Source organism: Peromyscus californicus, unplaced genomic scaffold, assembly GCF_007827085.1.
Source record: "Peromyscus californicus insignis strain IS unplaced genomic scaffold, ASM782708v3 Scaffold_22__1_contigs__length_63687245, whole genome shotgun sequence".
NCBI classification, from domain to species: domain Eukaryota; kingdom Metazoa; phylum Chordata; class Mammalia; order Rodentia; family Cricetidae; genus Peromyscus; species Peromyscus californicus.
Window position 1 is genome coordinate 34,059,781 of NW_026294525.1, and position 25,770 is coordinate 34,085,550.

At 41.6% G+C, this 25,770-nt stretch overlaps 1 protein-coding gene across 3 annotated transcripts in view; it reads left to right on the plus strand.

The window, feature by feature from the left end:
- Nucleotides 1-4,251: 4,251 nt before the first annotated feature.
- The window catches only part of Arhgap18 (Rho GTPase activating protein 18), a 214,783-nt gene continuing 193,264 nt past the window's right edge, over nt 4,252-25,770 (plus strand). Inside the window, exons 1-2 of one of the 3 annotated variants that reach the window (XM_052751244.1) lie at nt 4,252-4,777; nt 5,687-5,770. In XM_052751244.1, the coding sequence (XP_052607204.1) occupies nt 4,665-4,777; nt 5,687-5,770 (197 nt within the window). In that variant the 5' untranslated portion in view covers nt 4,252-4,664. Of the gene's footprint in view, nt 4,778-5,686; nt 5,771-11,421; nt 11,567-25,770 lie in introns of those variants that run through there. The other 2 variants (XM_052751246.1, XM_052751248.1) reach the window with 2 other exon arrangements.

Genomic DNA, 25,770 nt, shown 5'->3' on the forward strand with positions numbered 1-25,770 from the left:
GATTTGTATGAGTCTTGAGGAATGAACATTTCTAATGCCACAGACCTGCCTGGCCTCTTCCGTAGTTAAACCCGAGTCACAATATTAGTTATTCTTTTCCTTATTTTGACAAAACACCGAAGAGAAGCAACCTAAGGGAAGAGTGTTTATTTTGGCTCGTGTCTTAAGAGGCAACCCATGACAAGATGGTTCTGCAGCAGGAGCATGAGGCAGCTGGTCAAATTGCATTCATTCTTAAGAAGCAGAGAGAGATGAACGCTGGTGCTCAATGGTGCCCCCATTTACCCTTTTTATTTCATCTAGAACCCAGTCCATGGGCTCCTGTTGTCCAGATCCAGAGATGTCTACTCCAGATGATTCTAAATTGAGTCAAGTTGACAATGAAGATTAACCGTCACAGTCTCTATGACCTGTTTCTTATTCAGTGCATGGTGAGGGTGTGCTGCTGCCATCATACCAACCAGCGCAGTCAAACGTCTTCAGCTAATGAACTATTGGGGTATGAGTGGATAAAGACTAGTAATCTCATTAGAGAAAGCTGGAAAGATTCTGTAAAAGCAAGAAACAAATTTTTTTATAATGGTAAAGAAAGTTTGAGGGAAGAGGCTCTTGGGGACTGTGATGGCTATTCTTGGTTGTCAACTTGACCATCTGAAATTAACTAAAACTCTGGGTTTGGCCCTTAGCACTATACAAACTGGGTGAGGTAATACATATCTATAATCCCAGCCCTTGGGAGGAGAAGGCAGAAAAATCAAAAGTTGAAGAACATCATTGGCTATAGTAAGTAAGACGCCAGTCTGGCATGTATTAAGAACCATACTCGAAAGAAAGAAAGAAAGAAAGAAAGAAAGAAAGAAAGAAAGAAAGAAAGAAAGAAAGAAAGAAAGAAAGAAAGAAAGGAAGGAAGGAAGGAAGAAAGGAAGAAGAGAAAGAGAGAAAAAAGAAAGAAAGAAAGAAAGAAAGAAAGAAAGAAAGAAAGAAAAGAACAAGAAAGAAAGAAAGAAAGAGAGAGAGAGAAAGGGGAAAGGAGGGAGAGAGAGAGAGAGAGACAGACAGACAGAAGGAAAAATAAAAGAAATATATAGAGAGCGAACAATAGCAGAGTTAAAGATTCCAAAGAGGAAAGGGTTTTAAAGAGGAGTTAGAACATGTAACGGAGCACTAAAGCATCAAGTCAACTTGGAATTGTCCTTGTTTTCAGCTTTAAGCTCTGCTTCCTTGGGGGAAGCTACCTGAAGCATGGGACTGTGATCTAGACTAAGCATGGGTCGACTCCAGTGCCAAACAGCCTAGGGTTCATGCCCACCTTGCTCTACCTGCTAGCTCTTAAACCATCTTGGGCTCTTAAAGCCTCAGCTTGCAGCCACAGCAGCCGATAATAATATTTTCTGACCTTTCATTTACCCACTGTTGTTTGTGTGCGGTTTGTTCCCGACATCGCCAAGCATGTGATTTCGTATTGACAATTTTGAATGTGAAATTGTGCTACATGCTACTAAGAGACGCCTCTGGTGGTAACTAAATATGATGCTTACAAAGAACTAAACTGTGTCTGGGAGATAAGGAGGTACAAGCTAGTGATAGCTATGACCTTGGCATCAAAACTGAGAAAGTCTTCGTTTTGGTAATGAGGACACCATACACAATGTTTAAGAGGCAAGTTCTTGGTATAACAAGAACAGCAAAAAAACTGATAAGTTTTTAAATTTGTAGGAAGTGGATGAGGGGGAGGAGGTGAGCTTCAGCCACGAGGCTGAGTGAATGGGCCTGGGGCCTGTAGTAGCAGCAGGTGAATCTCTATTCCTGCTTCTCTGGTGTTGGAATTAAAAGGCGTAGGACAGGGCTGGGGTCGGAGATGGCTCGGACAGTAAAGTGCTCACCTTGTACACCTGAACCTGAGGACCCGTGTTCCATCCCTAGAATACATGAGAAAGGAAAAGAGAACAAGCAAATAACAAAACCCAGTCCGGGACTGGTACCTAATTGTTATTCTAGTGCAGAAGGATCCCTGGGGCTTGCTGGTTAGTCTAGCCCAATTGCTGAGCTCCAGGCTAATGGGAAACTCTGTCTTAAAGGAGAAGCATGGCATGGCATTTCTGTGGCCTCCAAATTCACACACACACACACACACACACACACACACACACACACACACACACATTGATTGATTGATTGATTAATTGATTGGTTAAAAGGAGGTGGCAGGAGGTATATAAGTGCCTAAGTAAGACCAACACATTGTCCTCATTGTCCTCTGTCACATGCTCATACATGGTACAGAAACACACACACAATAACCACAGAACGTCTCTACCCTTGTCATCTGGTCTTGTCAAGTCTGCACAAAGCGGCTCATATCATCCCTTTCCAGCTATGGGATCTTTGCTTTGGTTGATTCTGAGAAAGTTCTTTCCCCTTCCGGCATCATATCCTCTAGGAAATGTGTCTAGATGAATGGACGCCATCACTTTTCCAAGTGGCCACCCCATAGGAGGATTCCTTCCCGTGCCGCCATCTCTTCCAAAAGCCCATGATAGCAAGAGGGCAGATGTCTACAATCATAGACACAAATGCCCAGCGGGCTCTGCACCAGTTAGAAAAATACTTCACTGCTGGTAGTCAGACAGAATTCAGCTAGAGACAATTCGAAAGCCATGGTGATAACGTGGCAAACCCTGAGGAGTCGCAGGGTGGGTAGCCAGATGGGACTCGGATCTTAGGAGACACTCAGCATTCCTACGGGGAGATAGAAGGATGTAGAGAAAGGAGCAGTGGAATGGAGAAAGGGGGAAGAGGGAGGAGGAGGGAGGAGGAGAGGGGGGAGGAGGAGGAGGAGGAGGAGGAGGAGGAGGAGGAGGAGGAAAAGGCTTTCCTGCCCCTTGGGACTGGATTAGTGAGACCAGGAGACACCTGTAAGGATCCTGGAACTTCCTGACTCCCAGCTCACTTCCATGTTTCCCAATGAACTTAAGAAAAATAATAATTGTGCTGGGGGAGGGGGGGTAGTTATGGGGCACACATGCCATAGTGTGTTTGTGGAGGTCAGAAGACAACTTTATAGAATGGATTCTCTCCTTCTGGGGATGAAACCAGGTCTCCAGGACTGCCCAGCAAGTGTATTTGCCTGCCAAGCCATCTCAGAAGCTCTTTCCTATGGACTTTTAACAGGCTGGGCTTTCAGGCTATTTCAGGCTCTTTGAGCCATGAAAGCCTTTTAAATTCGCCCTCTGTGGACTTGACAGTGTAACAGTGTAGCAGTTTTACCAAATGAAATAATTTCTTTATCCACAATCCATGGAGAGACCTTGTTGGTTTCAATAGTGGCAGAGTACAGGCTGTGAACTTGGCTTAGCCCCAGCAAAAGAAGTAGCATGTTAGGGGGCAGGGAAAAGAGAAGGGGGAAAAAATTGACAATTAAAACGTCAAAATACAAACCATCAACAGGCCAATTTGCTTATGGTGGAAATGTACAGTGTATTCTATGTTTCAATACTTGACTAGCCCTATTGGGAAGACAGAGGTCAAGGGCCAGGATCTTTGTTCATATGAAATTCGAGAACACTAACTCTCAAGTTAAGAGCGATGAGCAGATTACCTACCTACCAAACCCGGAGTCCATTCTCTCACAAACATTAAGAGTCCTTGCCCTTTATCAAGTGTGGAGCAAAGATTTATGTTTACAATCTGGAATTAGCAGATGTTCTCTGCTGACATTGAGGGTAACACTGAAGTTTCAATGTGTATGTTATTAAAATATATAGATTAGCCTATATATCAGCATAATACATAAATTAACATTTCCATCTCACATATTGCAAATCACTTTATAGAACACCGTTTTAAGATATTAGTCTAGGCAACAGATTATACACTCAGAGATCAATAATTTTGTGGCTCATTGCTTAAACTTTCAAACACAGGCAATTCTGTACCTAAGTCATCAATGATAGTAATGGGTTTCACTGCTTATGCCAGGGGCGTTTGACCCCAGGGGCAATTTAATTGCACAGGGACAGTTAAGATTAAAAGCTATCGATAGCTTCCAAAAACGGTCCTGTCAACCTGTCAAAAGAATTGCTAAATCCACAGCAGTGCGTCTTTGTCTTTCTTTTACAGCAGAAGGGCGAGGAAGGAGGTCATGCCCAAATTTAAAATTACCTCCACCGAGGTACTCAGGTTGTACCACTTCCTCAGTATCCCTGTTTCATATTTAGAGATGTCAACAGTTGACAGGCCCTGGAGAGACAGCTGCGGCCTGAGCATGCTCAGTAGACCGCCGCTTTCTGTGCTTGCAGAGAGCTTCCCTTGGCCCAGCAGTTCGCTCTAGACCTGAAGGCAGCCAGCCGGCTTGTGCGCAGCTGCTGCTCCTCGCTGGAAAGCCGATCGCTGCCTAGCGCCCGGCTTTGGATCCTCAGTAGCAGCTGAGCAGCCAGGGGTCCTGAGTATGCACCAGCTGAAGCTTGTGCAGGCTCGGTGCTTGCGGATCCTCCTCCTCCTCCTCCTCTGGTGCCCACGTGCCCGCAGTCCTTAAAACAGCTGCTCGGATGATGGAGCAGAAATGACAGGTTCCGGATCCCGATTAACCGGAGGGGCCAGTGAGAGACCCAGAGAAGGGGGTGTCGCGCCCAGAGTAAAGCGACTCTCGCTGAGCACTCGTGATCATGTTTTCTCATGATCACATTGCCTCACTGCTTGGGACTCTGGGGTCCCCTGCTCACGACCTGCGGAAGACAGTTACAGCCGTGACTAGGCTCGCACACTGCTTTCACCGCAGGTAAGGCGAGCGTCTCTGCACGTTTGGTTAACTTAGAGGGTTGGCAGATCTCAGAGGGAGGGTTAAAGGGCTTTTAACTATTGATGATATTCCCACAGCAGCGTTAATAGTTTGTTCCTAACGGAGACTGACGAAGGGATCTTTCTAGGATTAAAAATAAAATAAAAAAAAAAATCCTTTCTGATTGAGATTAAACACCACATTCTTGTTCCTTTTGACTTAAATCTCTTTGGACTCCACGGCTGACCGACCACCTTGGTAGAATCTTGCCTTGACCCTGCCATTTAACTTTCCATTTGCAAGCTCAGGATGAAGGTAATTTATTATTTTTAAAAATGAAGATTACTTTTTTTTTTTAAAGGAAAGGAACTTCATGCAATATAGGCAAATTGCTTAAAACAAAACAAAACCAGCAAAAAACAAAAACCCTCCAAATACCATCTCGGCCAAAAAGAGAGCAGCTGTTATTGAGGTTTGACATTAACTTGGTCAACACTGAACTGAGGCAGATTGGGTGCACACTGCATTCATCTGACGTTTTTTATTGCTGTCAAAAAGTGTCCAGGATTTATTTCTAAGAAATAAGCACATAACTTTGTGTAATGTTATCATTCATATATCACGTGAATATCGTGCAAAACAGGCTCTCTGCAGGAGACATCAGCTGAAAAGCGAAGGGCCATTTTCCAAATGCAGTTAGGTGTGTGTGTGTGTGTGTGTGTGTGTGTGTGTGTGTGTGTGTGTGTGTGTGTGTGTGTGTTGGAAACTGTGGAATCAGATTTCCAGATGGCTCTTCATATAAGGAAAGCAGGAGAATGGTGGGCCTTTGAAACTTAAACCGAAAGCTTTTGGATAAAATTAAACACACATTTCCGAAGAAAATGCATCCAAATGGCCATTTAATTGCAGCTACAACTCCCATTGCTACCAGTTTGCCTGGATATTTGCAAGAAGGATGTACTCTGCAAGCAAAGGACGTGGGGATATAGCTTTGTGAGTATTACCTGATCTTCAGCAACCTGATCAGTCGGCCAGGAAGATGCCTTCTTCCGACTTTGACATCAGCTGTCTTTCACTCTTACTTAAATGATGAGCATTAATAACTTACCCAAAATAGTAACTTACTTCTCTTAGATCTCAAAAGATTAGAGGGTTTTTTTTCCTATTAAAGCTAAAACAAAAAGAAAAACTCTGGGAGCTAAAGAGGAAGCAAACTGCAAGGCTGCATGTGTCTCTCAGTGGTTAATAGTTGGAGAAAAGTTGGACTTCGTGGGCAAGGTTTTTAAAGTCTTTATGAAAATGTCCACTGGCACTTACGATGCGTTCCTTTGTGGGTACATGTAACTGTAAACAAGTGACACTGTCACTCTTGGCACAATCAGCTGTTGCTTTAACACCCACTTTATTACGGAATTGATGCTGACCCTTCCCCCTCCCCCCTCTCCCCCATCCCTCCTCCTCCCCCCCCCCACCCCCGTAAGCCCTTGCTCTTCTCCACAGCAGATCTATACAAGTTGTGAACATGGACCTGACACATGAAATTAAGGCAGGTAGACGAGGCCCAGGAGGTGTGTCTCGGCCTCAAAAAGGGCCAATTAAGGATAATGACTGCAGTCAGTCAACACCTTGTGACAAAGCTAGATGAAAAGGGACACAAAGCACAAACTTGAACACCTTGCCTCTAGGGAGGGGGCTAAAACTCCCTGTTTCTAGTTTGTTTCTAAGTAGAAGGCCCTAACTGCATTGAATTAAGCAGTTTTATTGTGCAAGAGAAAGTAGCTCTTTATTGGTTTCCCTGGAGACCCATGCCACCCTCCTCCTCCTCATTACCATTACTATTATTATTATTATTATTATTAATTATCTAAATACACAGGTAATACCATTAGCAACAGCCCCACTATGAGTACTTTGCTTACTTGTGACCCTACAAAAGTCACCAGGAATCCCCTGTTAAGCCTGCCCTCTGACTTGCTCACAGTGTAGATCTCCAAGGTCTCCATTCACGAGTCTCTCTGTGCAGTTAACATAAGCCATGCCTTTTTCAGAATCGCCCAATGACCTAATACCTTACTTGAGAAAATAACAACCACAGAACAAAAACAAAAAAGCCATCTCCCAGACCCTTGCCTTGGCTAGTCTTTTCTCTCTGTGGGGCGATGGCTTTTGGAAAGCATATTTCTAAGTCCTTACTTAGAAGTAACTGTCCTGAGTGTAGTTTGACATGTAACGCCCTGTTAAACTCTCTTGTAAGCAGCCACCTGGAATATCTTCATCAAGAAGAAGAAGAAAACAATAAATTTATTTGAACGTGCAGGATAGACAGTGTTTTGGGCTCACTCTCTCCTCTTTCTCCATCTCTTAATTCGGACACAGGAGGAGGAGACAAACTGCAATGCAAGTCTTGGTGCTTTCCATTTTAATGACTGTGAGACTCGTCAGGGCTAGGAGACTCTCCTCTTTTACTGAGTTCCATCCTCACTGGGCACCATCAGTGTATCTCCAAAACTACACAGGAAAGGGATGAGGTTTCTTACAGTGAGTTAAGCTGTGAAGCAAGACCTGGTGTGGATTTCATTTTCTCTTAGCAATTCAATAGGACTAGACAGATCTCCAGCCCTAACACACCTAAGAGCATGCTTTCCTTGCCCTTCATTGTGTGGGAATGTGTGCCTGCCTCTATTATTTCTCCTTTTTTTTTTTTTTTTTTTGAGATGCACTTAACCAGTGTTTAGTATTTGTACAAAATTTACTTGTGGCCTGTTTATTCTCAAATCCTGGACAAGAAAATAGACAAGGAGTTTCATTAGATGTCTTCATGAATAAAAGTGGTTTTGTTCCATTAATGAAGTCTAGGTCTTTCAAAACTAAGCCCCTCATCAGGTGTTTTCAGTCAGTTTAAAGGAGCTAATCAATTATATTTGTATAACATTCAAGGTTTTAGTCCTGGTTCTTTGCTGGCTTATTTTCAATTGAATGAAGGAATTTTCCATTACTTAGATGACCCCCCTAGATTTATCTTAGTGATTTATAAAAGAAGATAACTACCTCTATGCAGGATGAGAAATAAATGTTAACAGGAATCTAGGTAAGAAACCTGAAATGTCCAATTAAGTCTAGAATTGATATACTTGTGTCCAAATTTGCCAAGGAGTCCATACCATCCTAAAGAATGTTGTTAGCTCCAGTCAGGACTTTCGGATTGCCACTGCTGGGAATACAGCCTGAGAACACAGACATATGCTGAGCTTTGAGAAAGCCTGGCCTTGGTTCTCTGTGGCATTATTTGGTCAAGTAGCCCAGCAAGGGAAGATAAGTGTAGGTCATGGCTAGCATCTTCCAAACATTCTAGTCCTCTCATGTTGTGGATATTGCTCTGTATAAATAAAACACTGATTGGCCAGTGGCCAGGCAGGAAGTAGGTGGGACAAGGAGAGAGGAAAATTCTGGGAAATGGAAGGCTGAGTGAGGGAAGACACTGCCAGCCGCCGCCATGACAAGCAGCATGTGAAGATGCCGGTAAGCCACGAGCCCGTGGCAAGGTATAGATTTATAGAAATGGGTTAATTTAAGATATAAGAACAGTTAGCAAAAAGCCTGCCATGGCCATACAGTTTGTAAATAATATAAGCGTCTGTGTTTATTTTATAAGTGGGCTGTCGGACTGCCGGGCCTCGGCAGGACCGGAGAGAAAACTCCAGCTACACTCTCAGAATCTGAATATTTGGACTTTCTTAGAGCTGTGAAGAGCTAAGAAGTAGCATGGAGTAAAGCTTTAGACAGATTCACAGGAACACCACCCCCATGAGCCCACCCTGATGCACAGCAGGAGCTGGAACTGATCCAGGAGTAGCGTTAAAAACAGGGAACATAGTCCTGTGTTTTTTGTTTGTTTTGTCTTGTCATAAAGATGCTTTGTTACATACAGCAGCGTTCACTGAAGGATATAGTGTGTCCATAATAGAGTCAATGTGTGTGTCTGAAATAGGCAGTGTTAGCAATGTGTGTAAGCAGGGTGAGGAGGTAAGGCCCACCACGTGCAAGACATGAAGATGTAGGAGACCAGGCCAGTCATGGACTGCAAAAACTGAATTTCTATTTTATTTTCATTTTAAAAAAATTTGAAAATTTCATACCTGATTACTGTATTTGCATTTTTCACTCTCCTCCTCCTCCCCACTGCAATTCCTCATTTTATCTCCCACTCCCTCTCAAATTCATATCTTCTTTAATTATATTGTTGTATGTATGGATACACACACATACACACAACCTACTGCATCCATTTAGTGTTACTTGTATGTAAGTGTATATACTTGGGATGGGATAATCTATCAGGGAACTTGTCCCTAGAGAAATATTGACTCTTGCTCAGCAGCTATTGATTGCCTGGAGCTCTTCATCTATGAGAGGGACCTTGTGAATTTTCCTCCGTTTATGTTGACATGTTAATTGGTGACGTCATAATGCAGGTCTTATTGAGGCAACCATATAGTTGAGATTTCATGGATAAAGCTTCCTTTTCATGTTGAGAACAATACATGAAATTTGCGGGTAAATGCATAGAACTGGAAAATGTTATACTGAGTGAAGTAACGCCGACCCAGCAAGACAAGTGCAGCATGTTATCTTCTCCTTGTGGGTCTTAGTTCCGGGTCTTTGGGTTTGAGTATATAACCTGAAGTAACCAAAGAAGCCAAGAAGCAGAAAGGGATCATAGGGAATGGAGAGGAGACTGGACTTTTAAGGGACAGCAGAATTCACCGGAGTGTTTCACATTTGCAAGTGTGGCGGCTTCGTGAAAGAATAATGCACACAGTAGGCCTGGGAGGGAAGTTATGCAGTCAAAACCAGTGCTCTGTAGGTATTGTCGTGTCTGGATTGTTGCTTATTAGCAGTTTGCAAGCTTGAGTGACTTTTCACCTAATTTGTTTTATGAAATAAGTGTGCACTGCTTTGTCTCCAGGTATCTAAAATTCAACAGCCATGACAGAGCACAGTTTGTGTTGGTAACCCAAGCTATGCTTCATATTGCATTTCCTGTGTCAGTTAGGAGTTGCAAACCTTTTTTGTTTGGTTTTGGTTTATGAGACTGGTCTTGAATTTATGACCCTTGGAGCGAAGGCTTCCAAGTGTTGTAATTGTGAGTGTGCACCAGCCCACTCAGCCAGGAGTCTTACTTTTCTTTTCTTTCTTTTTAATTTTTATTTTCTAGCCAGGGCTTCTCTGTGTAGCCCTGGCTGTCCTAGAACTCACTCTGTAGATCAGACTGGCCCTGAACTCACAGAGATCCACCTGCCTCTACCTCCTGAGTGCTGGGATTAAAAGGCCTGTCATCACTTTCCAAAAGAAAAGGAAGAGGATTCATCCAGAAGACTGAGTATCTATGCAAATTCAGAAAGACCATGCATAAACATTTCTCCCCTTTATTCTACAAGTGTTTGCTTTAGTTCAATCAGCCCTTGACTGTTTGGCTGTGATAAACACTAGCCTGGAATGGTCCCTGTTGACATTTGATATCAAAGTTCCCCCACAGGCTTAGATGTGTGAATCCTTGTTCCTCAGCTGGTGGCACCTTCTGGGAGGTTTTGCAACCCTTAGGAGTTGGAACCCAGCTGGAGGAAGTAAGTTACTGAGGCGCAGACCTTTCGGGTCTGAGCGCCACATCTGGCCCTGGTCTCTGACTGTTTCCTAATCTGCAAGATCTGAGTCAAAGCCACATGTCCCTGTGACCACTGACCACACCACCATGGACTGTGCCCTCAGAAGCCACAAGCCAAAACGAATCCTTTCTTCCTTAAGTTGCTTCTGTTCAGGGTTTTGATCACAGTGATAAGAAAAGTAACTAACACAATCCCCTATTGTGTCCTCTGTGTTTGAAGACAGAAATCCCCTATTGTGTCCTCTGTGTTTGAAGACAGTTTTCTTATCTTTTCTTTTCTTAAGCTTGGTCTTGGCAGCTTTAACTTATTTAATACCACATATCTACACAACTCTCAACTTCTCAGATGTATGTGGTCCATCTCCGTTTAGCCTAGTTCTCTGTCTTCCTCCCTTCCTTTTATGAGCTCTTTTCCTACGTCCTCAACATTGAGCTGTAAGCCCCTGCACCTGCTATTTCCTCCAGCTAGATTTCTTTTTTTTTAAAGTTTTGTCTACAAGTGGCATAATCCTACCCACGGATTCAGACTCGGGCCTAATGTCATCTGTTTTGTGACTACAGAGCTTGGTGCTACCATATCCTCACCTGTAGAACATGATCAATATTAAAGCACTGTTTCTAAGTGCTTAAAGGCTTGTCTTCTATTGGACCCCCGTCAATGTGACTTCAGCTTCGATGTTTGGTTCTATGTACGTGGATGTACCTAACTGGTATTTTATTGGTTCGAAAGTGACACGTGGACAAATGACATTTAGTACCTCTTTCTTTAGAGTCTATCCTTAAGCAGCTTCCAGACTGTAGACGTTTGTGCTTACAAGAGAGTGCTCATTTCTTGGTGTGAGCTGGTTATGTTTTGCTCTGTTTCTGTATTTCTTCCCGGGCTGTTCCGGATTATTTTCTTACACTTAGGAGTTGGATGAATTATAGCCCTGGGGCCCAATCTGGCCTGCTAGCTGGTTTTGTAACTGAAGGTGTCATCAGAACAAACTGCTTCCGTTCACTTCTGGATTGTATGGGATACATTTGAGTGTTTGTGACAGAAGCCACAGGACCTGTAAAGGAGAAAATGCTGAAGTTGTAGCTCAAGTTCGCTGACCTTTGCTGTGACCTGAGGAAAAAGCTGCAAGGTAAGATCGGGGTAGCAAATGTAAGGACATTTTCAAAGTGGCAGCTGCTAGGCCCTTTTATGGAATAATAAATGCTAATGTTCATGTTGATTGTGAATACAGAAAAAAAAAGCTGGAGCAAGGTCTGATAGCTTTTAGTTATTATAATTACCTAAGGGCTTGTAGCATCACACACTTTGTCCCCTCGGGCCTGAAGGGTCCCTAATTTAGCACACCTGAGTGATGATCTGCTTTGCATTAGAAGTCAGTTCTCAGCTGGCTCTGGTCTCCAGGTGCCATTCTCAGAAGCATAGTTTAGAATAGTGGTTCACAGCTCTAAGCTGTATTTCAGAATCACCTCGGGAGTTTAAAAAGCCGCTTTCTAAAAATGATCATAAGCCTCACCTTGGTCAGACTTTCCAAGTCTGAAGCTCCATGGATGTCCTGCATTTTAAAAAGAATGATCCTAAGGCAGTGGTTCTCAACCTTCCTAATGCTGCAACCATTTAATACAGTTCCTCATGTTGTGATGACCCCTCATCGTAAAATTATTTTCATTGCTACTTCATAACTGTAATTTTGCTACTGTTATGAATTGAAAGGTAAATATTTTTGGAGATGTTTGCCAAGGAGTCTCAACCTGCAGGTACAAAACAGCTGTCCTGAAGTATGATTAGCTTGCTTTTTCAACTATCTTTTATGTAGGTTTTGTCTCAGGTGTGTTTGAGATGTTTTGACTATAGGTTTGAAGCAACAATTTGGTAGGGATTTCATTATATTATTAATATTAGGAAAAACTTTAAACTGGAGTTTTGTTTATAGAGTGGCTGCTGGGTTTGTCAGAGAACTGCAATATAACCATCAGCTGGAAAGGTATGCCATGTTCAGCAACACAAGAGTCTTGCCGTTTTTCATAGTGAATTTAGTAAGGGTGAATCTGGAAACCTATGTTGGGTTCTGTGTGTGAAACTCCTTTTCCCCCTTCCTGGAAAAAGAGTAAGACTTTCTCTTGAAGGGGACATGGGTGATTCATATTTGCCGCTCTTACACACAGCACCAGTTGGCTTCTAAAAGTGGAAACATCATTGGGGAAGTCTTTCTTGATTCTTCCTACACTGCTAATGGGAGAAATTGCCTGTTCTCTAAACAGTTAAAGGTCCTGTGCTCTGCATGTACTTTTGCTTGGAGATTAGTTTCCAGCCTCTACCACAAGATTTGCATACTCTATCATTCACTGTTTATTTCTTTATTAAATTGATCTTTTAAAATGTCTTTATTTTTATGTGCATGTATGTGGGGTTCACATATGTGTGCAGGTGTACAAAGTATACATGTACAAGCTAGAGGTGGATGCTATGTGTTCTCCTTTCTAGGTATTTATCTTATTTTTGAGATAACATCTCTCAATGAGCTCACTGTTTTGGCTAAGCTGGCTGGTACATAATCCCCCAGGATCTACCTCTTCCCTACTTCACCCCCCAAGATGGACAGTGTCACACAGTCTGTACATAGTTGCTGTGAATCTAAATTGAGGTTCTCCACGCTTGTGAAGCATGTTAGCCACAGAGGCATCTCTCCAGCCTTCATTTTAATTTCTTTTGTTGCTATTTGTATTTCTTTGAAGCTGAGTATTATGCCAGAATACAAATAAGGAAAAACAACAATGAAATAAGAAATGTAGAAATACCAATTCCTTGATGCTTTGGCAATCAGCATAGTGACTGCCAAGTGTGAACCACGTCCAAAGCTCCCAAGTTCTGTGTATGAAGAGCTAGCATTTCTGACATGCTGGGGCCTATATACTTTTTTTTTTAAAAATTTTCTCTTAAAAGTCTAGGAATAATTACTGAAACTTTTTTTTTTTAGATTGCCAAATCTATATGACTAAATAACTACCAACTCTCTAGGTATGTAATTCTATACTATGAATCATGAGTGTTGATGTATAGTATAGAAATATAAGCTTGACAAATGGCTGAACAAGAATAATGATCTACAGATTGGAAGGGCTCATGTATTAAGTGCATTTGGATTCTTTCAAGTTTTGACCTGGCTGGTTTCAGTGAACGTTTGTATGTTTTCTTGGGCGTTTCATGCAGATTCAAAGGGATATTTGGAAGCTGTTAAGATAGACCTGTTGTTCTCTTCTGGTACATAGATGCCACTCATACTTGGCCTCCTTTTGCTCTATAAAGGGGGGGGGGACTTTTCTTCTTAAGGGCTTTCCTTGGGAAGGGGACTTATGACCTTTCTGTGTTGCCTCAGTTAGCCTCATTCTCATGCGTTATTGAAGTCCACCTGCCTCAGCCCATCTAGCGGGGACAGGCACACACCACAACACTTGCTTCTTCAGGAGTTTGTGGTTTCTAGGAAGCTGTAGTGCCCAGAGCAATCACAGAGCAAGAGAGAATATTAATATATCCAATCTTGCCAATTAAAAATTAGAAAATGAGGGCTTCCTAAATGGCTCAGTGGGTAAAAACACTGGCTGCCCAAGCCTGACAACCTGTTAATCCCTGAGGCCCACAGGGTGGAAGGAGAGAACTGTGCCCTGAATGTTGTTCTCTGACCTCCACATTCGTGCTATGGCATATTCATACCCATATCTACTCACCTTCATAATATGTAAGTAAAACATTCAAAAAAATTAAAATTAGAGAATGTGGCTGAGGGGATGACTCTATGATAAAGTATTTGTACAAGTGTGGGGACCTGAGTTCAAATCCTCAGAACCCACATAGAGTTGGATATGGTAATATGCATCTGGAATCATAGTGCTTCTACGGAGAGATGGGAGACAGAGACAGGAGAATACCTAGTAGCTCTTGGGTCAGATAGTCTGGCTTATGCAGTAGTGAACAATGGAGAGGCCCTGACCCAAACAAGGTGGAAATCAAGGACCAACTCCTAAGGTGATTGTCCTTTGATTCTGTGTGCTGTGCCATGCACATAACCACAGCTATGCCCAAGAATCATGTATACACATATACATGACCATATATCACTTGTATGTTATACATACACAGACACACACACACACACACACACACACACACTGAGAAAATGAATAAGGGATGTATCAGAGTTGTGAGTGCTATAGAGAGGATGCAAATATGAAAGATTGCTGATCCTACAGAGGTTCCTGGGAGTATAAAACTGTACTTTTCTTTCCTTTCTCCAAATACAGTTACTACACGATGAGTTCATTTGTTAAGAACTTTATTCTCCTATGTCATAATCTACTCTTGATCAAGACATTGCAGACTTGAGCAGTGTGACTTATGGGGCTTACATTGAGTTCAGTGCTGTCTGTCATGCCAATACTATAGTATCAAATAGCCCATTTCCAAATGTCAGAGGTATATCAAGTAAGCGATACAGTGGTTAGCTGTGATTGCAACTTGACACACTCTAGAATCACCTGGGAAGATAAGTCTCACTGGGGGATTCTCTAGATCTGGTTGGTCAGTGGGCATGTCTGTGCAGTATTGTCTTAATTATATTAACTAAGATGGGAGGATGGTCCACTATGGGCAGCACCGTTCCCTAGGTAGAAGATGTGAAACTGTATGAGTGTGTGAAGAGGCTAGCCACTTCAAGTTCCTGCCGTCTTGACTTTCCCACAGTGATGGACTGTAGCCTGGAATTGTAAGCTAAAATAACACTTTCTTTCCAAAGCTGTTTTTGCCAGGGTACTTTTAAATTACAAAAACAGGAAATAAAACTAAGACAAATGCTAAAGCATGGGAGATTACACTGATTTTACTACCTTCATATTTCTTATGACTATGTTTGTCTGATAAGAAAAATAAAAGCAAAGTATCAGAAGTCTATTATTATCAATATTTAAGTTACTTGTGGCATGTTTCTCTCTAATTTACATTTATTAATATAAATTAATAGGATGACTAATAAGGATATATTTTAATTTTCAGTATTTAGATATTATGGAGTAAGAAAATACATGGAATCTAGCAAGTGGCATGATGTTGCCTAATTTAAGAGAGAATACATAGTGCACTTGATGCTTCATTTATGCAAGAATGGTTGGTCATCTTAAATATTTTGAGGTCTAAATTAGTATCTTTGCTCTTACATAGATAACAATCTTTAAAATACCACTTAGAGAGTCTAACAGAAAAATCCACTGTTCCCTGAATGCTGGTGTCTTGCCCAAATGCAGAGGTTGATACACCCAAACTCATGGGAGTGATATTAGGTGGGGAGATTGTTGGAAGCAAGCAGGCCTGAGGTTAGGACCCTCTCCTGGTTTGTGTGTGAACGTTTACTGCAGACTCGCATTTTGAGCGCTTGAGCTGGTGGCTACTGGGGGGAAGGCGGGCTATATTTATTACTTTCCTTGTTGTTTTGACAAAATAACTGACAGCAAGCAACTTGAGGAGGAAGTGTTACTTTGGCTCACAGAGGGCACTTTCCATCGTGGAAGGGACCCATGGTGATAGGGATGGAAGGCTGGCTCGTCCCAGCCCACCTGCACTTAGGAAGCCAAGTACAAACAAGAAGGCAAGCCAGGCCCTAAAACCTCAAGGCAAAGCTCCGCCTCCTACACATCAGTAACCTTCCCAAAGCTGTCTCTAGCTGCGGATCAAGTGTTTGAACGCATGAACCTATATATTTAAACCATAACAGAGGCTGGGGGACCTTCAGAAGATAAGGTCTAGGTGACAGACGTGGGTGACTGGGATTCGGGGGTTGGCTGTTAAAGGTTCAGCCCCATTGTCTTTTCCTGTCTGCTGCTATGTGAACAGCGACCACCTCAGTCTCCCACATTCACCTCTACAGACAAAGCCACGCTGCAATGCCTTCCCTGTGCGACAGACTGAAACTGAGCCCAAATAAATCAGTCCTCACTTAAGTCCTTTCTGTCAGGTAGTTTACCATGGCGACACAAAAATAACTGTTACAGTGTATGCCCTCATAAGAGGCCACAGAGAACTACCTGGACATCCCTGTGTGATGACACAGAACAAGATTGTATTTTTGAACTAGAAAGTGGGCCTTTACAAGACACCTACCCAGTCTGCCTTGGTCTTGAACAGTGAGAAGTTTCTATTTACTATCCATCTAGCTTATAATATTTTTGTCACAGGCAGTTCAAACAAATGAAAGCAAACCCTTAGAAAATTCCTAGATTTCCCATTCATATCATAGGGTAATAACATTAAGTTACATCTTGGACCATCTGATAACAGTCACTGTTGTTTGCTCTCATCTCTGTTTCCCTTAGAGGCAGTTAAACAGCTTGCTTTAGAAAGGTAGAGATTGCTCCCTTCCATTGGGATCCCCTTTCAATGGCTTATAAGAAGAATGGCAGTTTTCTCATCATTACAACATTCTTAGTTTTTGTCTGCATGGGGCCAGTTTTTGTGTGCATGCTGGGCCAGTGTTCTACAGAGCTGCATTTCTGAAACTGAAACCTGTTCCTCCTCTTGCCTCATGCACACTAGCTCTGTGACTTATTCCTGTAAGACTTTAGTAATATGTAGAGGTTCTACATTGTAGTGTATGTAGACAGCCACATTGTATTGTGTGTAGAAGTCTACATTGTATTATTGTATGTAGACGTCTACATTGTATTGTATGTAGAAGCCTACATTGTATTATAGGCAGAAGTTTACATTGTATTCTATGTAGACAGCTACATTGTATTGTATGCAGAAGTCTACAGTGTATTCTATGAAGACAGCTACATTGTATTGTTTGTAGAAGTATACAGTATATTATTGTATGTAGAAATCTACATTGTATGTATGTAGACGGCTTCATTGAATTGTATGTAGACAGCTACATTGTATGTAGAAGTCTATATTGTATTCTATGTTGACAGCTACATTGTATCATATGTAGTAGTTTACATTGTATTATTGTATGTAAAAGTCTACATTGTATTCTATGTAGAAGTCTACAGTGTAGTCTATGTAGACATTTACATTGTATTGTTTATTGAAGTATACAGTGTATTATTGTATGTAGAAATCTACATTGTACTCTATGTAGACAGCTACATTGTATTATATGTAGAAGTCTACAGTGTAGTCTATGTAGACGGTTACATTGTATTGTTTGTAGAAGTATACAGTGTATTATTGTATGTAGAAGTCTACATTGTATTCTATGTAGACAGCTACGTTGTATTGTATGTAGAAGTCTACAGTGTAGTCTATGTAGATCGCTCCATTGCATTGTGCATACACTGTAGAAAGGTCATGCTCCCCTGCCTTCTGGTTTGTTGTAGGAGTAACAGTTAGGGTAAGCATGGTAGAAAGTAGAGGGCAAGGGTAAAGGAAAATGATGATTACTGTTTTAACCAAATACTTATTGCAAAAAGATTTTTAAAGGAGATGGTATTTCATCCAGGTGTGGCTGTACATGCCTGTATTCCTTCTACTCAGAAAGGTGAGACAGGAGGATTTCAAATCTTAGGTTAGCCTAAGCTACATGATGGGATCCTGTCTCAAAAATAAAAGTTCTCTTAGAAGAATATGATAGAAACACTCTGACACATTTTCCTAGTTATATGTGATTAAATAACTCAACCTTTATACTGTAGCAGACTTTTATTGAATTTAGGTTTTATTAAATATTGGTTTTTGAACAGTAGTATTAGTACATGTACCAAATAAATTACTTTTTGTTGTTTGGTTTAAAATTACAGCAAATACTTAGGAAGTTCTAAATATGGTGGCTGAGATACTTATGGTAGGTGAGGTGCATGTGTCAATACACGTAAATCTCACAATATAAAAACAATGATAGGTATTAATGGTAGGTATTAGTAACTCTATTGGACAGATGTTGAAATGTCCCCCTAGTGAACTAAATGTAAAGCCTGAGGTCACTTAGCCAGTAAGTGTGAAGAATGATAGGGCTGAGTTCATACTTGCTTAAACGGCCATTGCTCTTGCCCATGACACCGTACTGCATTAACCCAGGGGAAGAACTGTTAGTAAAGCAACCATAGTTAATCACCAGTCTGTGTCTGAGTTGCCCATATGGGTCACAATATTACTTCAATGTGAAAGATGGCTGTTGCCAGTTGACACTGTCATAGATTATGGGGTCTATTAGGCACTTTGGTATTCTTTCAAAAAAATTTTTTTCCATGACAACTCTCTGAGGTAGCCATGACAGATAGCTGGTAGATATGATACCCATTCTATAGATGATAAACTGTATCTGGATGAAGTATCTACATTACCCAAATTCTCAGTTATTGGTCTAATTTCAACACCACTGTATTGCTTAATTCTTTTCTTTTTCTGTGTTGTGTGTGTGTATAATGTGGAGTGTGGTGGTGTATATATACATGTATATGTGATTGAACATACAGAGGCCAAAGGAAGATATTAGGTGCTATGCTATTTTAGATTAAACATTACATTTCCTGCTCTGTCCCAGACTGCTAGGCTGGCAGACGGGAAGCCCTAGCCAGCCTCCTGTTCTGGAGTCCATAGTGCTTGGGTTCGAAGCATGTGCCACCAGGCCTGGCTTTTGTATGGGTGCTGGGGCCTGAACTCATACCTTCATTCTTGAACACCAAGTTCTCTTGCCCATTGGCCGTTTCTCTAAGACTTGTGTGTTTCTTAGTTTTGTTCCGCTGAAAGTGTTTGGTTGATAATGATGAACAGTGAAAGTCAAAATCCCAGAATAAAGTCAAATCCCTGATTTGTTAATAGTTACCTGTGTTGCACACCACCAGAAAGCAGCAACTTAGCTTCATGGGGAAAAAACAAAGGCAAGGCATTGAACTAGATACAGTCTTTGTTGACTAAGGCTTTCATTTTCCTAGCCAGGATCCAGCATGGAAATTCAGTGAACTATTCCTCCAATGACCACTAGATGGCGCGTGAGAACAAAAGAGATCGTGACATTTATAGGCCACATGCAACCCTTCTTTCAAACAGTTGTGGAATTATTTTCTAAGTGTCTTGTTGAATTCAGACTAATAACCAATGTCAGGAATGCCTGATCTTTTATTTCTCCAATATGAAACTCTGCGTTATTTCCAATTTGGGATGGAACTTTGATAAATCTTAGTAGAAAGCCAATTCTTTATTTTTCTTCTCTTTTCTTTGGCAGAGGATTAACCAAAACGAGCTCCTTGGCATCATGTCTATTCAATAACTCTGGCCCTAGCTGCAGCAAAATTACAGTAAATTGAATGTATGAAAAAGATGACAGAGTCCAGGATTGTTCCTGTGAACTCTGTGAAATGAATTGCAATACTATTTTGGATGACAATATGTTTGTTATCATGAATACAGGCTTCTCACATTACACAAAGCACCGGGCCAAAAATCTTCTGAGCTCTGTCTGCAGAGGTGAAGCAAAAAGCTAGAGAGGACTGTGTGTTTAGGTTGTAAAACTGGCAGATGGTGGATTCTGTAACTCAATTGGTCTTTATTTCGACTATTACTTATCACTTTAATTTTAAACATTCCCTTATAGTTATTTATTATGTGTGCTGTGGTTTACATGTGGGGCCATGGGCATGTGCTTATGCATGTCATGGCACATATGTGGAGCTCCAACACACACACACACACACACACATGTATATATATATGCCTAAAGAGGTCCAGAAGTAAGCCCAGGGACTGGTGGTTATCTGTCAAGTGATGGTGCCAGATCTGATTCCTTAAGGTCCAGCTTGCAAGCACATCAGTGTCATCTTTCTTGAGATAAGTGACATTCAAATGTTTGGATTAGCATGTTCTTTAGCTGCTACCTCACCTCTCTGGTCCTATGCCCTTCCCTCCCTATTCCAGTGACCCCAGAGAAGTAGGTCACTTAAAACATGTTGAAGCATCTCTGGGACAACCTGACCAACAATTGCACAAGGGGCTTTTTTTTTTTTTTTTTTTTTTTTTTTTTTTTTTTTTTTTTTTTTGTAACCTATGGCTTCAATTAACAGCTGATGGCCATGGACAGTGAAGGTCAGTTTTCTTCAACATTATGGCCCATGGCAGGTGCCTATGCTCCAGTGGATGACACCCCCCACCTAGGAGAATATGGGCAGCACTCACTAGACTCACTAAAAGAAGAAGAAAGAGTGGAAGAAGGCAAAGATAACAACACAAAGTTGAGAGAGTGATGGAGGAAATGCAGGGAAGGAGAGTGGGCAGGTAGATATGATCTAAATACATTGTATTGTGTGTGAAATTACCAAAGAATTAAAACAGATTTTAAGATGTAGATGGAAAAATAAAAGAAACAGTTTGACCTGTTTTTCCCCACCCTTTACAAATTAAAAAAATTGTTGGAACCCAAATTCTAATATTAGTCAAGTTGACTTTTCTTTTGTAGAACTTTTGTTTTCTCTCTCTATGGATGTTCTACCTACATGAATGTCTGTGAGTTGCATGTGGGCCTGGTGCTCTCGGAGACCAGAAGAGGGCGTCAGAGCCCTTGGAACTGGAGTCACAGACAGTTCTATGCCACCAAGTGGGTGCTGGGAATTGGACTTGAGTCCTCTGGAAGAGCAGCCAGTGCTCTTAACTACTGAGCTGCCTCTCTAGTCCCTAAAGTAGACTTTTCAGTGCTTAAGGTTGAGTTTCTTGGGCTTAAGCAGTTTGTGTCTTTCATCTCCAAAACGGTATGCCATTGATCATAACCAAGATGATCCTTTCTTCATTGTTTTGATTTCCAGTGGGGAACATAGATATTACATAAAACAAATTCAAGGAGGGAAATGCCTTGTCCAAGCCTTCAAATGAGGCATTATAAGGTTATATTATATTATATTATATTAATTAATTATAACAGGCATTCCTATCTACTTGTCAACTTTATCCAACAAAACTCTTCCCATGCTATTCTTTACAATAACTTAGGGGAAAGTGGGTAAAAGATGAAAAGGATTTATTTTGGCACAAGTGTGGGGAAGGCCTTTGGGGTGCAAGGCTCCTTCACCTCACCCATGGTTCTTGCACATCAGGGGAAATCAGGCATGTCCTGAATTGCGCAGTCTCAGAAATTTCATCTTTAACATGTGAGGGAGGAGCCTTCTGTGCTCCAGAACCTAACCTGCTGGGCTTCTTCAGGCCCCACACCTGAGGAAAGTCCCCGAAAGGAGAGCAAAGATTTTTAATCAAAGCTAAAAATATTATTTCAAGATCATATTATAATTAATACTCAAAAGTTCTTAGAGATACTTAGATGAAAGCTCAAAAGGAAAGAGGATCCTGGCTTAGAAAACTGCATGAGTAATTAATTGCTGATGACTAATGCTCTTTTGCCTGTAGCCCTCCCTCTCAGGAGCACAGAAGTAGGATAAACGCTATGCCTGACTCAAACCTCCCTGCACCCAGAAAAAACAGCTGAGAGGTTTCGGATGTGATTCAGTAGATACGCTTTTCTTTCTTTTTCTTCAATTGGTTTTTAAAATAAATTTCTTTGCATGTGTGTGGGAGTGTGGGAGTGCACACATGTGTATGCTCCATAGAATGCATGTGGAGGAGGTCAGGCAACATGTGAGATTCAGTCCTCTCCTACTCATGGATTTTGGGTTTCCAATTCAGGTGGACAGGTTTGATGCCAAAGCTCATGTCTGCCACAATATATCACCTGTCTTTGTAGTCATTGTATTGGCAGAAAGAAAAATGGAAAGCAGGTAATTTCATCCTGTCAGTCAAATTAGTTGATCCCCGCCCCCATTTGTTGGTCTTCTACTTTTGTCTTGACTTATAGGAACAGTTTTGTACATTATGGTGTTTACAACATCTGACCTATCTATTGCTTTCAAGAGAAAAGTGTATAGAATTAACAACCTTTAAAAATGCACTTTTGGATGAGTTTATCATATATGCTTTAACATTAATGTTAAAGAAAGTAATGATAGTAATAACAACTAGTGATCTGGTTGGAATGCTGGATGTGTTTGTGAAGCTGAAAATAAAACCAATGTATTATTAAGACGGGCTGAGAACAGCCATTGAGTGCAACAGGCCGGATCAGTGTCTGTCAGAACTCTTGCATAAGACAAAGGCAGCCTCACTGAGGGCACGGCCATCTCTCCTGCCAGGAGCCCTCCCGTGATCTGCCTCCGTTCTGTCTAGTGTGAATAAATGGCAGTGCCACACTGGGAATGTCTCTGCCCAGTGCTGCTTCCATTAACTCATACTGAATGCGTATGGTTTTGCAGCAGAACAGGAAAATTACTGCTAGTCTGTAGTAGCTCTAGAATTTTCTACTTCCATTCTTTTCTTCAGAAATACAGAGCAAACCAGTTCCAGATCCCAGGACCTAACCATCTTTAATTGAAATGATTTATGGAGGTATTAATTTTTCTGCACTGTCCTCTTGAACTAGGTGGCTCCAGATCTCTCTCTCTCTCCCTCCTTCCCTCCCTCCCTCCCTCCCTTCTTCCCTCCTTCCTCCTTCCCTCTCTCTCCCTCTCTCTCTCTCCCACTTTCATCCCTTCCTCTCCCTCTCTCTGAAGGGTTTGAGTCAGAGTCTCACTATGTAGCCTTGCCTGGCCTGAAACACACTATGTAGACCAGGCTGGCCTCCAACTCCTCGTGATCCTCCTGCCTCTGCCTCCCAAGTGCTGGAATTAAAAGATGTATGATGCCATGCCTGGCTTTCATTTTCTTCTTTAAGTAAATGAAATCTATTCCCAAGACTTTGACCACTGGAGCTAATACCCAATGCAGAGGACTGAGGCTGCACACCCATCATGTGTTGTCGTGTCCTTGGACATGTTGTGCCTGCTCTTGTCTGGAATCCAGGAACCTCTAGAAGTGTCTAGAAGTTTTTCCACTTTCCATATGGATGACAATATAAACAAGTTGGGTAACTCCAGGGAGCTTAAACCTTGCTTTCTTTGCAAATCAACTTTTAGGTACAGTACCTAATGCATAGTAAATGCCAAATATGTAAATAGTGGCTGCTATTTTAGCTTGTCTAATAAATAATTCAATCATCAGAGAAGAAAGAATCAACTAGGGCTTGTTTGCCTGTTTTATTTGTTTAAGCTTTAGTGAAGTATAAGATTTATTGGAAAGGGGAAAATATTAAGCTCTCAAAAGAATTGCTATGATATAATGAAAAGACCTAGTCCCAACTCTGTACGCAGGTCTTGTTGAATTGGTAGTTTACATTGTGGCAAAGCTAGAATTTTTCTTTCATGTTTCTTTCCCATTGCATTTTTTTCTTTTTTATGTAAACTCTTTAAAAAGTACAAGAAGCCATCCTTAGGATATTTTCCTCTTACGCACTCAGGAATGCATTCTTGTGCTTAATAAGTGCCCTGTCCCTTATAATCAACAGACAGTAAAGTGTCTCCAGTCTGGTGTTGGGAAGTTGAGTGATGATGCTGGTTCTTGATGTTGGTTGATAACCAGCAACAGACATGCTTGGCTGAAGAGCCAGCCTGGGGCCAAACATTGAAAATCCACCAGAAGGCCAATGACTGGGAATGATAAGCAAGTCTATGGGCCACTGATATCAGAAAACAAGCTCAACTTTCTATTCAAATACTACAGGTAGGGCTGGCAAGATAGCATCCACCAACAAATCTGATGACCTGAGTGGGAGCCCCAGAACCCACATGGTGGAAGGAAAAAGTTTACTTCTGCAAATTGTCCTCTGACCTGTTCACTGTGATATGCATGCACACACATACACACACACAAGTGCACACACAAGTGAATAAATGTTAAACATTTAAAATACTATGGGTAAAGCTAGACCAAAAGCAAAACATCACGAACTGTGCTGCCAGAAGTAAGAGCCTAAAGACTTCCAATGACTGATGTTTTAGCTCCTAAAAACTGGCTCTTAGATGCTGGAAGCTGAGTGGCAGGGGTAGTTCACTAAAGTCATTAGCCTTTGTGAGCGCTCTGTCAATGGGGATCAAAAGTAATTGTCCTGAAATGTTTAGGTATTGATTTTCTTCTCTGTTTTGAGACAAGGTCTTAATATGTAGCCCAGGGTAGCCAGGAACTTGTGATACAATCCAGACTGGCCTGAAACTCACTGTGATCCTCCTGCCTCAGTCCTTCTGAGTGCTGGGATTACATGCATGTGTCACCATACCTGGCTTAGGCATTGATTGCTTTTTATTCTCTGTGTCTAATCTCATGGCCCTTTTTTTTCTTTTTGTAGTTAATGAAAAATGTGGTTATTGAAAATGTTGTAGTCGTGTAAAATATTCATTAAAAATGAAATGATGTATGAAAGTTAAACTCTTTGACAGGTGTGGAGGGGTATATGAAGAGTGTGCACTTTTGTGTTGCAGGCATGTGAGTGGACTGGTGTGTACACACCCTTGTGTGTACATGTGCACACACACCCTTGTGTGTGCATGCAACGCCAGAGCAGGATATCAGGTATCTTCTTCTATTGGTGTCTCTATCTTATTGCCTTGAGAAAGCATCTCTCACTGAACTAGAAGCTCACCATTTTGAGCTGGGCTGGCCGGCGAGAAAAGCTCTCGAGATCTCTCCATCTCTGCCCCCAGTGCTAGGCTTCCAGGGACAGCAGTCGTGCCTGGCTTTTTACATGGGTGCTGGGGATTAGAACTAAGATTCTTGTGCTTGCAGAGTAAGCTTTAATTTGTTTTTTTTTTTTCCCATGAGCCATCACTCCAGCCCCACAGCTTGGCAGTCTCGTAATGCCCATCCTCTCTTGATCCTCTGTGCTACGTATGGCGTAGCTTTGCTCTGGGATTCTGTCTCTTTTTCCTTCACTTTGACCCACAATCACTTTCTAAACTGTGCTGTACGAGAAGAAGAAACTCCTTTCCAGCTTGCTGTGTGCATCTTCCCATATCTTTCTCTACACTCATACAGCACACCCAAAACAACCATGGACAAACACCGAGCAGCAAGTGTAACTGTTCTATAAATAAAAATGTTGTGCCGGAGCTAAAAGCCTCCTCAGATGTGGTTGTTGAACCTTTGATTTCTATTATTTCCCCTTCATTGTGTGTCAAACTTTCCCCCATTTTCAGCAGCTGTTTCTCTTGGCGCCCTGCTTTTCTGAAGGGCCCACATGGCATTCAACTTAGTTTTCACAGAAATATTTTTTTCCAACTCATATTCTATCAGTGTGAATGATATTATATAATTTCCCCATTTAGAATAACAGAGTTAAGTAGTCCGAACAGCTGACTCACTCCTGGTAAGATATAACTCAGATGAGGAGGGGAAAGCTTCACTAGCCCAGAGAAAAGTTCCTGTGTGCTCCCCTGCCAGAGGTCA